Raw genomic sequence first — 15,234 nt, forward strand, 5'->3', positions numbered from 1 at the left:
CATTGATATCGGCTCTAGCCGGTCCCTTAATCATCCTCCTATTAGCCCTGACCATAGGCCCAATAATTCTAAACAAACTCATAACTTTTATTAAAAATAAAATAAAAACAATAAAACTTATAATATTATCTCAGCCCTATACAATCCTTCCTCAAAAAGAGCATAAGTCAAAAATTTAACTAATAAAAAAAAAAATATAAAAGCCTGTCCAAATAAAACTAGCATATAGAGGCCTGTCCAAATAAAGCTAGCATATAGAGGCCTGTCCAAATAAAGCCAAGAAATTTTTAGGCGCCAACACCAGCTGCCCGCCAACAACAGTCCAATCAGGAGCTTTTGCCTTAGTTTGATTGAGCCAATAGCTAACCGCCATATCTACTTCTATATCCCTTGCTTGCTTGCTTGCCTGCCCCTATAAAAACCCAGTAGTCTGTAAGCCAGGCGCGACTTCCACTTTGGCGGCTCTGCGTAGCCGCGAGACTACAGTCTCGTTCGGGAAGTTCGCCCCTGCGCAGGTAAAAACTTAGCCAATAAATTTACCATCACACCGTTCTCAGTGTTCAGGGATTCCTTTCGCTCGCAACTTGAATACAACAGTATCCACCTAGTTATTATTTGTCAGAATGATGCAGTTTAAGCCATAGTTTAATTACTCAGCACGTTCACTGCCACTACAATTCAATTTAATTCCGTAAACATTTTTGAGACTGTCAAAAATAGGGCTAGGTGAGCAGGAGGGTCATCTTTATGTAGGGCCTAGGCTAGAAATTGGCCCTATAAAAAGAATGAGACACAGGTTCTTGCTCATTTGCCTTTATTAGCATCTGCTCCACCACAGGCAAAGGCCATGCTTATTCTAATTGCATAAACCCTATGTTAGTAATTGCTAGAAAGACACATGCCAAAACATTCAAACTGCCTCACTCAGGGTTCAGAACCCATGGTAGTGGAGTGGGGCACTCTGGGGCTTAATCAAAAGTGTCTTCTTTCCCTAGTTTTCTTTTTCATGAATTCAAGTTCACTGTTTATACACATTCTTGTTAAAGTGATACTGCTCAGTATTTGGCAACTTGAGCACACTTTCTGCTCCATAAGGAAAGCCTTACAGCCAGATGTTTTACACTCTGCAGTCAGACTACTTTGGATTTGAATCACAACTCCTCCAATGAGTAGATCTGTAATCTGGGCAAGTTACTAAACTCCATGCTTCATTTTCCTAGCTGTATAATGAGGATAATATTACAGGGTTGTGATTAGGCTTAAATGAGGTAATCATTCAGGGCACAGAATAATTAATAAAGTTTAGAACTCAATGCATGTCACTAGAAGAGGCTGCTTTACTTTATTCTACACATGTCTCTAGTTTCTAGGGTGGTGCCTGTTTAAAAAATGCTGGTGAATAAACGTCGAATGAATAAACAAATCCACCTAGTCACTTTTATTTCTGTACTTCCAATGCTGTGCCAGAAAAGGCACAGTCAAGAAAGCAAGTGAAAGTCACCTCTCAGTAAAAGATCTTCCCTCACCGGGTTTTATCCCAGGCCCTCAAGGACAGTCCCACTTCAAAAGTAAGGAAGCCCACAGCAGGTAGCGCAAGGTACTTTTCTGGAATCACCTTGGGCTAAGGGCTTTGAGCAAAAACAGTGGGCTGGCTGGCTTCCGGGGAGTCTCAGCGCATGCGCAGTGCGCCAGGCGTCTGGGTTCCTTCCTGCGGTGCCACCCGGAAGCCACGGCCCTGGCCCTTCCCCCTCTCTCCCGTCTCGCCGGCTTCTCGGGGCGTGCTGGGCAGGCCCGGCGAGGAGGCGGGACACGTCGGCGCTGCCACCACCTCCACCGCCGCTCCACCAGTTCCAGCTGCTGCCGCCGTCGCTTCCTGAGGCTGGGTCAGCCCGAGGTCCCGGCGGCTCCAGGTGCGTTTATCCAGCCGGCTCCTGCCCGCACCCGCCGCCTTAGCTGTCTCGGGCTCCTCGCCCCGCTGCCGAGATGGCGACGCGTTCCTGCCGGGAGAAGGCTCAGAAGCTGAACGAGCAGCACCAGCTCATCCTGTCTAAGCTGCTGAGGGAGGAGGACAACAAGTACTGCGCCGACTGCGAGGCCAAAGGTAGCGCGGTCCCTTGTCCGGCCTCCTGCCGCTGGTGACCTTCTCGTCGCCGCGGCGCCCTGGAGCCCGAGCAGACGCCGCGGCTGTGCTCGGTCGGCCCCAGCCCTGACGGGGAGGGGGGCGCGGGGTTCAAGTGGACTCTCACCTCCGCCCACGGGCGCCGTTCCTGGCCCCAGCCTTTTTCTGTTTCCGGCCCCGAGGTTGAACCAGTGCCGCGTCGTGAAGCTCGAACCCGGTATGGGGCCGGGGCGAGTCTGAGAGGGCGAAATCGAGCGCCAGCCTGGGCAGTACTTGGAGTTAAAGGGATGATGCCCTTCTCCTGCGGTAGCTCACAGGTGCCTCCGTGGGTGGGGCTACCTTTAAGTCTCGGCCCGCGCCTCAACCCTCCGCGGTAACTTCATCCTCCGCCTTCGGGCTCTGATGCTCGGTATCCCAGGTGGAGCTCTACCTGCCTGCTCATCCAACAGCTTTATATAGGGCTTTTGCTCCTGATTCTTGAGGAAGAGTATGGTGGTCCTTGTTGATGGGTTGTAGTTTTACTGAAGAAAACAACTAGGGAGGAGTCTTTATTATGAGTATTTTTTAGTCTGCTTATTAGCCAGAATGAACAGGAATTTCGTTACAGTAGTCTCTTGGACAGTGCGCTTACGTTCCTGAGGATTTTGATAGATTTCCTCTGACCAGCTAGTTTGGGAGATTATATGGACACAGGTTTGTGTGCCCCCTGAACGTTGAAGGTACATTTTGAAGAACCAGAGATGAAAAAAAACCTAATTTTAGTTTGTTCAGTTGGAGGGCTCTTGGCCTCAGCCTTTGGAAGAGCTACTCTGTTTTTAGCCTATATGTTTTGGGTCTGGAGAACTGATTTATATTTACTGTCTTATAGTTAAGCTCATGGAAACAGAATTTGAGATATTTAAATGTGGTTAGGAAGAGGTCTTGCTTATTTGTAAATTGGTTTACTTGTTCATTCTGTGAGAAAAGTAGTTCTCCAAAACAGGAGTTAAGTCAGTCTTTGGGAATACCATTTAAGAATTCTAAAGCCCTAGTTATTATTTGACCCTGAAGCTTTACCGTTCTTCCACCATGCTGTATGAATGAGTTATGTTTCAGTAGGCTGATGTTTGATTAGACAAAGCCACACAGCATCAGCAAGTTACTTAGGCCATTTTTGGAGCACTTATCAGTATAGTAACTTGATTGAACCAACCTAATGTTTATTCTATGTGACCTTTCAGTTGATGAGCTGAAAATGCCTGATTATTGTAGTAATATTTGTTTACCTGGTAGTATGCGTGTAGGTTTTTTGGGGGAATACGTTTCTGTATTGAGACTCTTGCTCACTTATCACTGCACTAATAAAACACTGGAAAATGAGCCTTAAAAAGGCCACAAAAAGAAGGAAGCTGATCTTGTATGGTGTGCATTTTGAGTAATGAATAACATTACAGGTTAGGTAGAGATGTTAGTAAATATGAAATCATTAAAAATAATGTTTCAGTAATTTATGTATAGAAATCATTGAAAAATAATTTTTCAAATTTCCCCCCAAAAGTACTTTGTACACGTGCTTTTTAAAATAATTTATAGGTTTTAAAAAAATACTTTAGTTATTTTTAGAGAGAAGGGAAGGAGGGGAGAAAAGAGAGGCAGTGAAACATCAGTGTATGGTAGCCTCTTGCACTCCCCCTTCTGGGTACGTGGCCTGTAATCCAGGCATGTGCCCTAGCTGGGAATCGAACCAGCGACCATTTGGTTTGCAGGCCAGCACTCAATCCACTTGAGCCACACCAGCAAGTACAATTTATAGGTTTTTAAGGCCATCATTTACTACATGTTAACATTTTCATTCACTTTTTTTGAGGTGGGGGAGGAGAATCTTGCACTTCTCAAATTATTGGGTTGACCAAAAAATCTGTTATGTTTTTTTCATAAAATAAAAGACACACTTTTCATTTTCACCAATAACTATATTGATATGGATATTTTGAGTATGTTAGCTATCTCCTGTTATTGGCTTCTAGTGGGTAGAGGCCAGGGGTGCTGCTAACCATCTTCCAGTGCATAAGACAAAGAATTATTTGGCCAAAATGTAAATAGTACCAAGAAACTCCAAAAACCACTTTTGATATGTTTGATCAGTCACAGCACCTTCTCCAAACACTGCAGAAGTCTTTTTTTCCATTTCAGTTGCATTTTTACCTTTCTTGAAATAATAAAGCACAATATGCTGAAAATGTTGCGTGTAGTATTCCATCTTCAATCTTAAAATGGCTGCACAAAAATTAATCAATTTTGATAAGTTTTTTTGAATGCATGCTGATATGACAGCTGTCACAATACAGTCTTACAAAATTATTTCGAATGAAGTTAAAGAAAACTGAGCACTACTAGAGCCATTAAATGGAAAAAATGCAGCAGACTTTTTTTGCCAACTCAATAGCACAGAAGTTTTATTTCTTTTGACGTAAGAGATAGGGGAGCATTAGTTTTGCTTACTATTTGCATTTGTCATTGAGACCAATAAATATATATAGAATAAATGTCTTTTTAATTTTACTTTTGTTTGATCTTTTGTTTGTGGGTTTGTTTTTGAGACATAAGGTAGGTGGGAGAGGATATTATCAAGAGTTCAAGGGTGCAATGTGAGGAGCACAAACTCCATAGCCGTGGTTTAGAAAGATCATTATTTTTTTTGTTGCTGCTAAATCTACAATAATTTTAAAATGATCTTCTAAAGTATTTCATTTTTTTATCTTAATCTTTCCAGAGGGGAAAATCACAGTTAAGGATACTTTCTGGTTTAACTAGACTTGATTTCATGGTTGTAGTAATTGAAAAATTTGACATGATTACACAACTAATGTAATCAAATATTTTGTAAAGTTTTTGAGTCATTGGTTGAACCCATTAATGAACTCTTTTGGTAGCATTCTTGGCTTGTTACTTGATTTTGGATTTATTACTATATTTGCCAGACAGCATAATAAATGTAGGTAGTGAAATTTAGATTAAATTACTTTTAAAAGACAAGTTTAGGGTCATAGTCTAGAGCTCAGTTATTGTAAAGAGGTTTCATACTGTATATATGTATATTGGTGTTTTCTTCACTGTCTAGTGAACTCTACACCAAACTTTTCATGTATTTTGGAGCTATTTCCTAGTTAACTCAGCTTTCTTTCAAAGAATGCTTCTTCCATTGCTGTTTGAGAACATGTGCCCCAAACTGAAAGTTTAGGGCTAGAGATTACCATATTCTGTTGACTTAAAATAGTTGGCAGAGGTATGTTAATTGGATTATACCGTTTTCTACTGAGTGACCAGTGGGTGTTTCCTGAATTGACAGTATTTAGGAAGGAATGAAGGAGATAAGGGAGACATAGGTGCCAGTTTCCTGTTATTGATACTCTTACCAAATTTGTTAAGCAACTAGAGAATAAGAACAGGCAGATGAAGAGCTCACTTTCTCTCCCTGGCCTCATTCATGATTCTGTTGGTTATTAGTTGGTAGCACTTTATGGAGCAGTGAGGAGTTAGAGCCCCTTGCCAACTTACTGTTTAGTTTGTAGTATTTAAACTTTCATGCACAGTAATGCTAGGTTTGATTCTGGATATGTATAAGTTGTCATGAAAATGTGTCCCTCGTGCAATGTTTTGGGGTACACAGAATTGATGTTTTGGAACCCAAGAGATAATTTTTGTTCTATGAGTCTTGTGTTCAGATGTTAAGCTCCTTGCCCAGATCAAACACTCCTTCTTCATTCCACATATCTTTTTTTTTAATTTATTTTTTAAATTGATTATGCTGTTACAGTTGTTCTATTCCCCCCTTCATTCCCCTTCACCCTGCCCCCCCATCCCCACCATTACCCCCCTTTAGTTTATGTCCATGTGTCTCAAGTCCTTTAGGTTCTATATTTCCCATGCTATTCTTGCCCCCCCCCATCTATTTTCTATCTACTGTCTATGCTACTTATTTTCTGTACCTTCTCCCCCCATCTCCTCCTCCCACTCCCCTGTTGCTAACCCTCCTTGAGATCTTCATTTCTATGTTTCCACTCCTGATCTAGCTGTTCTTTTAGTTTGCTTTCGTTTTAGGTGTGGTTGTTAATAACTGTGAGCTTGTTGTTCTTTCACTGTTCATGTTTCTTTAACTTCTTTTTCTTAGATAAGTCCCTTTAACATTTCATATAATAAGGGCTTGGTGATGATGAACTCCTTGAATTTGATGTTATCTGAGAAGCACCTTATCTGTCCTTCCATTCTAAATGAAAGTTTTGCTGGATAGAGCAATCTTGGTTGTAGGTCTTTAGATTTCATGACTTGGAATATTTCTTTCCAGCCCCTTCTTGCCTGTAAGGTCTCTTTTGAGAAATCTGCTGACAGTCTGATGGGGACTCCTTTGTAGGTGACTGTCCCCTTAGCTCTTGCTGCTTCTAGGATTCTCTCCTTCATTTTAATTTTGGCTAATGTAATTATGATATGCCTTGGTGTGTTTCTTCTTGAGTCCAACTTTTTTGGTACTCTCTGAGCTTCCTGGATTTCTTGGAAGTCTATTTCCTTTGCCAGATTGGGGAAATTTTCTTTTATTATTTGTTCAAATAAGTTTTTCATTGGTGGCTGTGCCTTTTCCCTTTCTGGTACCCCTATAATTCGGATGTTGGAGCGTTTAAAGATGTCCTGGAGGTTCCTAAGCCTCTCCTCATTTTTTTGAATTCTTGTTTCTTCATCCTTTTCTGTTTGGTCATTTTTTTCCTCCTTCCGGTCCACTCCCCTGATTTGAGTCCCAGTTTCCTTTCCATTACTCTTGGTTTCCTGTGTATTTCCCTTCATTTCAATTAGTTTAGCCTTCATATGTTCCTCTAATTTGTGACTAAAATCAACCAGTTCTGTGAGCATTCTGATCACCAGTGTTTTGAACTGTGCATCTGAAAGTTTGGCTATTTCTTCATTGCTTAGATTTATTGGCTCTGGGGCTCTGAGTTGTTCTTGAGCCATGTCTTGATCTGTTCGTGCCTGTTAAGTATGAGCAGCTGAGCCTTTGGTGTTCACCAGGGTGGGGGGGGGCGCCCAGGTCGCTGGTTTGTGATGCTGTGTGTGGGGGCGGGGTCAGAGTGGGTCAATGGCGGTTCCCTCTGCTGCTTCCTGCCATTGGGGCCTGTGAGGTCTGTCTCACTGCTAGCTCTTTCAGCAGTTTATCTGTGCGCGAATGTGTGACCATGATCAGCCCTCAGTGGGTCCAACGCCTTGGGCCCTCAGTGGGTCCGCCTGCTACTCCACACTTGGGATCCGCCCACAGCTGCTGGCGCTCCGGGGTCATGTGCCCTGGTCGGGGTCATGTGCCCTGGTCGGGGTCATGCGCCCTGGTCGGTGTGGTGGATCTTTTCTGTCGGAACCTGCTCTGCTGCTGGCTCTGCCCCTCTTACAGGTTTGGCTGAAGGGTTCGTTGTTGTCACACTTTCGTGTAGTTCAATTTTCTGTGGTTTGGCTGCATTTTTGTTGCTAAAAGTTTGTTGTTTTTAAACTTGGTTGTAGGACAGGCGCAGTGCTTCCACCTATGCCTCCATCTTGGTGGAAGTCTCTATATTAATTAATTTAATCCTCAAAATAACCTTTTGAGGTAGGAAATATTATCCTGTCTTACAAACAAGTAACGTGAAGCACAAAGAACTTAAGTAACTTTCCCAAGGTTATACAGCTAGAAAATGATAGAGCCAGAAAATTTTTCATTAAAAGAGAAAAATTTTAATGGCTACTATATTCAGGCACTTTTCTAGGAGCTGGGAATGAAGTAGGGAACAACAGGTAGATAGGGGGCTGTGCTCTGAGGATCTGATAGTCTGTTGGATCTACTAATCTATTGAAAGCAGCCCTGATGTGGCAAGGCATCTGACCCTTGGCTGGCATCAGAGAACTTGAATTTGGGGAGGGTCTCACACCCTAAGTACTAAGAGTAAGTTACCTAAACTGTTTGTATAAAGTGTGGTTTATGCTGAATACCTGCTTTCCTCTGGGAGTCTGGAATTTGCTTATGTGCTAGGCTAGGGTGCCTCTGTGACCAGCCCCCCCCCCCCGCCATGTACCCCCTGCAATAAAAAGACCTAGGCACCTAGTTTCTAACGAGCTTAATTAGAAACATCTTATACTTGTTGTCAGAACTCACTGTTGGGAGAATTAAGCGAGTCTTCTGCAGCTCTGGTTGAAGGGGTACACCTGGATGTTTGTGCCTATTTTCTCCTGGATCTCACTTCATGCCTTTTCCCTTTGCTGATTATGCTTGGTATCCTTCTGCTGGAATAAATTATAGCTGTGAGTACAACTGTATATTGAGTCTTGTGAGTACTCTTTGCAAATTCGTGAACTTGAGGGTGGTCTTGGGACCCTCCCAACAAAATTGATAATGTATGTTTTTCTCCAATATGTTGTACAGGACATGGTTGGAGTCACAGTATATCTCAGCCAGCACTAGAACCTAACCTACTAGCAAGGGTACAGACCAGAGGAGCAGGTATGATAATTAGAGGAAAAAATGACTTTATTGGGATGATATGGAGGTAGGAATCTGGACTGTAGGGTCAGCATTTGAACCCAGGGAATCTTTCCATTGTCAGTGCTTGTAAGCCTGTTCAGTGGCATGAAAGATAAGACATACTTTTGCAGTTGAGATTTTGTGCTATATAAAAGGTGATTGTTGGAAAGACTGTCACCTTCAAGCTAATTTAATATATTTCTCAGAGGTTATTGTTGTGGCTTTGTTTTAATTTATCTCTCTGCATTAAATAGTAGAACCACCATGACTTCAGAAAACTAATACTAAGTAAAATAGAATGTTTTTCTGATCACTAAACTTTATTCTACAAATTGAATTTGTTGACGAATCCTTTACTAGTATCATTTTTTTTTTGTCTTCCTTGTAACTCTTTCATTTTCTGTTTCTGCAGTTATGTCCTTAGGCACTGCTCATCTACTGTAGCTTTTTAAACCATAGAAACAATATGATAGAGTTGAAAGAGCACTGGCCTGGTGAAGTTAGTAAAGCTAGGTTTGGGTTCAAGCTTTGCCTGTGACTTGCTGGTGGTGATCCGGTGGTGATCCGTTGTCCCTGTTCTCACTGAGCCTAACTGCAAAGAGTTACTTCAACTGTGATGTGATCTGTGTTCTTTTCTAAATCCCATGCCTCGTGTCACTTCCATATCAGTATTTATTATTGTTAATTTAAAAAATACTCTGTTATTGAGGGTTACTAGTTTTGTGTCTTATTGAGCTTTGGGTTATGATAAAATCTTTATATTTTTAAAAGATTTTCATTGATGACTTAGGTCTTGCTGAAAAAATTAAGTTGGTATTATCTTTAATTCTCTCAAACCATATGATATAACTCATAGGAATATTCTTCACAGGTTGAGGAGTCCTTGTGTTTGAAACTTTTTTTATGCTTTCTTGGAGAAGAATAAGAGCAAAGAAAGCAGCACCTCTTCTAGTTACCTACTAAACCAGAACCCCATTTTATTCATCAATTTAAAGAAAAGACCTATAGGCCTATTAAATTTTCAGTCAACATGTACATCTATCAATATCAGTGTTTTCTACTTATGGTGTTAGGTTAGATTTATGTTAACTCTGAATGACATTTAGTTGTAGTACCAGGTAGAGGTGATTTTAAAAATTATTTCACATAAAACAGAGCTTAGAGAAGATGCTGTTGGAAATATGTGCTTATTTCACATCTATCTGAGTGGTAAATGGGAAGATTTTGAGGGTCCAAAAAAGAGTGAATTACATGTTTTTTACTAATTCTCCCATCTGTGCCCTCTTGTGTTTCCCTTATCCACCAGCACTGTCCCGTCCCCCCCCCCCCCCCCCCGCACACACAACACTTTTTGGTCTCCATTTCACAAGTGACTGATGATAGACCTTAAGATGCCTGTCATTATCTTTTGTAAAGAGCACAGTACGTTTCAAGGACCAGTGATTACATCAAACCCAAACATAAATAGAAAATAAAAGGATTTTGAAAATTCTGTGGGAAATCATATGTAAGATAGCAGTATCTTTCATGATAAGAAAATTCATAAAAATTAAAGTTTAGTCTAGATGTTGATGCGTTTCTGCTCGTGAAAGTTGCTTTTGGTGTGGAATGATGATGGTGTATGGTGCCAAAAAAACAGCAAAAGTACAGTATTATATTGAAGTGAAATGATCATCACTGGGGTATTTTCTACTGCTGCTATAACAAGTCACCACAAATTTATTGGCTTAGAACAACAAAGTTTATCATGTCACACTTTTAATGTTAGAATCCAAAGTGAGTGTTACGAGCTAAAATCAGAGGTGTTCCTGGAGGTGCTAGGGCAGATTCTATTTCCTCGTCTTTTCCAGCTTGTAGAGTGGTCATCTGTGATATTGGCCTCATAACCTTTTCCTCCATCTTCAGTGTGTCATCTTCAGATCTCTCTCCCCATCCCCTTCCCCTGCTTCTCTCCCCCTTTCCCTCCCTTCATCCTTTCCTCTCCTCCCCTCCCCTCCCCTCCCCCTTTCTTCCCCCTTCCTCCATCATTACACCTCCTTAATTGGCTCTTTTTAAAACCCCTGTTATTACATTGTGTTTATATGGATAATCAAGTGGAAAATCATTTAGGGTCCTTAACTTGCACACCTGCAAAGAAAAATCTCTTGTGTGAAGTAACATTTTTATTATAGATTATAGTGATTGGAATATGGATGTCTTTGAGGGCCATTATTATGCTTACAAACATTTGTGAAAAAAATTATATATTGAACCTAGCTTTTTAGAAAAGGTTACTGCTTTAGATGTACTTAAGATGGCATAAGATGAAGTGAATACAATTTAAAGCAGCCATTTTCTCTATTTAAAAAATATCATGCATGCAATAGCAGTCCTGTTGGGGACCACTCTGTATGGTTTCAGAGACTGTAGCCCCGTGAGAGCAAGCCTTGAAAGAGGCCAGTAAGTCTCCCTGGAAAACCAGGAAACGCAGGTGGCAGGCATTATGGGAAACCAACACTTAGGGTTCCCCATGGGAAATCAGGCCTGATAAATACATTGTATCTTTTGAAGCTTGCTTTGCTTTGTATAGCCCTATTGATATAAACCAGATGTTTAAGTTCAAGGCATCAGGAGTGAACTCCTTACCTCATGAAACATGTCTTAAAGACCATCTGGTGTCAGCATGTTTCACAGACCCTGACCTGTGACAAATCTGTGTGTTCCTTTAAGTGTTATTTATAGATAATACCTGTTTTTGTATGACTATAGCCTCTTGACATTGATTGATGAGCTATGCATATATGTTGTAAACCCCTGCACATACCATTCCCAATAAAAGCCGTTTGGGAGAAGGGCTCAGGGCATTCTCCACCTGAGGAAATCGCCACCCTCTTTCCTACTGGAATAAGATTGTGTCCAGGATGACTTATTCTCATCCACAGTGGCTGGGAGAGCTTCACGGGATGGAGTTCTCCCACATCTGGTGCCCAAACAGGGACCAGTCAAGGTGAACAAAAAAACTAATTGTTTCCATATAGTACCAAGCAATAATTGGAAGGTGGAATAAAAACTATTTTTATAATAACAAAAACATGAAAATTGAGAGATAAATTTAACAAAATACAGGCAAGATCTATATGCCAGAAACTACCAAAGATTGCTGAGAGAAATTTAAAGAATACCCAAAGGTGGAGAGATATATCATGTTCCTGGATTAGAAGATGCAGTCTTTATGCCTAATCTGTACATTCAACAGCACTCCAGTCAAAATCCCAGAAGGCTTTTTGTTTGTTTGTTTTGGTAGAAAATGACAAGCTGATTCTAAAATTTGTAAAGAAATGCAGAGGTTCCCTCAAAATCTAAACAGCTTTGAAAAAGAACATTGGAGTTCTTACACATCTGACTAAAGGTTGTTATTGTTAAGCTACTGTAATCAAGACAGCGTGAAGTTGGTGTAAGGACAAATATAAATTAATGGAACATGATAGATGGTCAAGAAAATAGACTCGAATATAAGGTTAGTTAATTTTTAACAAAAGTTCCAAGATAATTCAATAGGAAAAGAACAATTTTAACAACAACAAAAGAATGTACCTTGATCTTTACCTTTCACTATGCATAAAAGTTAAGTGAACAGTAAATCTAAATTTAAGATGTAAAACTATAAGCCCTGGCTGGGTAGCTCAGTTGGTTAGAACATTTCCCAATACACCAAGGTTGCAGGCTTGATCTCCAGTCAGGGCACACACAAGAAGCAACCAGTGAATGTATAAATAAGTGAAACAACAAATTCTCCTCATTCACATCAATAGATAAAAAAGACACCCCCACCACGCAACCACACATATTTTCTCGCCCAGTCTTTCTCCTTCCCTTCCCCTCTCTCTAAAAATAATTAAATAAAAAAAAAAATTATAAGACATAGATTAGTTTTGTTTTTTAAGTTGTAAACTATAAAATTTTCCAGGAGAAAACATCTGGGACCTTGGATTAAGCAAAGATTTTTTTTGATAGGACACAAAAGCACAATCCATGAAGATAAAAGTGAGGAGGTGGATTTCATTAAAATTAAAAACCTTTTGGCCCTGGCTGGTGTGGCTCAATGCCACTGAAGGCTCAAAGGGTTGAATGCCAGCCTGTGAACCAAAAGGTCATTTGTTTGATTTCCAGTTGGGACACATGCCTGGGTTGCGGACCGTGTCCCCAGTTGGGGGAACATAAGAGGCACACACACACTGATGTTGCTCTTCCTTTCTTTCTCCCTCCCTTTTCCTCTCTCTAAAAATTAGTAAAGAGTCTTTAAAAAATAAAGAACTTATGCTTTCCAAAGACAGTGTTTGAAAAAATGACAAAGATTCATAGGCAGGAGAAAAAAATTATAGTGAGGAGGGCTTTCATTCAGAATATATATATAAAGAAATATTGAAACTTAATTAAACAAGATAAAACTGTACTTGAATGCTCATAGTGGCTTTATTTATAATAGCCAACCATTGGACACAACTCAAATGTCTATAGCAGTTGGTGAATGGGTAAACAAACAGTGGTACATCCATGCAGTGGAATACTACTTTGCAGTATAAGGAAGCAAATGAGTGATATAATCAGTAACATGGATGACTCTTAAAAATGTTGTGCTTAGTGAAAGAATCTGTACACAAAATCCTACATAATTCAGATGCTCCTCGACTTATGCTGGGGTTACGTACCTTTAAACTCATTGTAAGTTGAAAATATTGGTAAGTAAAAAATGCATTTAATACACCCAGTCTACTGAATATCATAGCTTAGCCTACCTTAAATGTGCTACCTTAAATGGGCACTTACATTAGCCCACAGTAGGGTGAAATCATCTAACATAAAGCCTAGTTGATAACACAATTTTGAATACTTTATGTAATTTATTACATATATCACTCTGCACCATTGTACGGTTGAAAATTGTAAGTCAGATTGTCAGTTGGGGACCATATGTGGTTTCAATTATATGGAATGCTAGAAAGGTAAAATTTGTAGGAGTAGAAAATAGATCAGTGGTTGCCAGGGGTTGGGGGTGAAGGTAGTAGCTGTTAATCAAAATGCTATACCAGTATATTGTTTTATTCATTTGGTGATATTAACAGTTGCTCTAGATTATATAGCAGTTTCTCAATTATTTTATTTGAACCCATATAACATTTATACTCCTAAAATTATTTTCCTCTTCTATGAAAATAAATTTAATGGTTTGTGTAAAGATTTTGCAAAAGCAATATTTTTAGATCCTGGCTCAAAAGATAAAGAATCCTTGATTGGTGCCTGTTTTTCCCCCAAGTATTTTAGAATACTGATGAGTAGTTTAATGTAAATCACTGGTTTAACTTTGGTTTTCTTGAGACATTGTGTTATTCATACACAGCTCTAAAGTTCCTTATGACATCTTTAGAATACCAGTTTTTTGGTGCCTCTGAACTGTAGGATTTTCTGCTAGGCTCAATGGGAATTTATAAGTATGTAATGAAAGTACAGTCTGTAGACAAAGTTGTCATAATATTGGCCAGAAGAATACCACTTAAGTACTTTTAACTTCATGGAGCTGTATAACTTTTTATTATATTGGATTTTTTCAAGAGAAAGTTTATTTAGCAAGTCACAGAAGGAGAAGTGAGCTGAAGAAGAAATAGACTTAGAGCCCTTGGAGTTTAGGAGTTCGGCAAGGAGGGACAAGCAGGGGAGAGAGAGAGATATGCCTTGAGAGACAAAAGAGGAGGAGGGGTTCTGGCATGCTGGGGGGTGGGGAGGAGGGGTTGGGAAGGGAGGGAGCTTTGGGGGAGAAGCGGGTAGGGAAATGCACAGGCCTGCTCCATAGAGTTGCGCAGATACTGGAATTTTTGTTGAGATCAGTGGTCCACTTCCTAGGATTTGGAAGTCATTATTTTGGGGAAATTCAAGTCACTGTAAGCTAATCTGGGACCCTTTCACAGGGATTTTTAAGATTGCGAGGTTCTCTTCCAGTTTAGTAAACTACTTGAGATAGGGCTATGCCTACTTAAATCTCTTCTTGGTCCAGAAAGTAAGATCACATCTTTACTAATCGTGAATCCACTACAGCTTCTTAAAACTTGTTGAAAACACTAAAATTAATTTGTTAATTGGTTGTACATATAAGGGATTCCTCTGTCATAGATTTGGAATGATTCCTTGGTTTAGCTAGAATGAATTATTGCTGTATTAATATGCCCTTTTCCACAGCTAAACCTTATAATCAAATAAGGGTTATCTGAAATTTATGTCTTTTAATAATTCCTGTTGTTAATACTCTGTTTTGATCTCAACAGAATGGCAGATCTTTTTCCTGAGATTGGTTTGCCTCAATAATGTAGGGTTCATGATAGTAGGTCCCTATGTATATTTGAATAAGTAAATCAGGACAGAGTTGTGGAAGCATGAATTTGATCCTAGATAATAGTGAACTTCACCATCTTATTATACCTTTGTCAAAAACCATAAGCTGCATGCTGAATAAAGCAAAGCTGTAAGATTTGATTGCAAGTCTTTTGACCTACAAGCCAGGAACTCAAGGGCACAGGAGCAGTGAATTCTGAGTTGCTCACAGACTAAGGAATAAACATGGGAATTATTTGGA

The 15,234-nt window shown here is 40.1% G+C and overlaps 1 protein-coding gene across 2 annotated transcripts in view; it reads left to right on the forward strand.

Annotated features, from left to right (window-relative positions):
- The first annotated feature begins 1,816 nt into the window (after window positions 1–1,816).
- The window catches only part of SMAP1 (small ArfGAP 1), a 151,982-nt gene continuing 138,564 nt past the window's right edge, over window positions 1,817–15,234 (forward strand). For both annotated transcript variants that reach the window (XM_037158696.2, XM_037158699.2), the window contains exon 1: window positions 1,817–2,101. In XM_037158696.2, the coding sequence (XP_037014591.2) occupies window positions 1,984–2,101 (118 nt within the window). In that variant the 5' untranslated portion in view covers window positions 1,817–1,983. The remainder of the gene's footprint in view (window positions 2,102–15,234) is intronic.

This window comes from Artibeus jamaicensis, unplaced genomic scaffold (assembly GCF_021234435.1).
Source record: "Artibeus jamaicensis isolate MK-2021 breed Jamaican fruit bat unplaced genomic scaffold, CSHL_Jam_final contig_1127, whole genome shotgun sequence".
Lineage (NCBI taxonomy): Eukaryota > Metazoa > Chordata > Mammalia > Chiroptera > Phyllostomidae > Artibeus > Artibeus jamaicensis.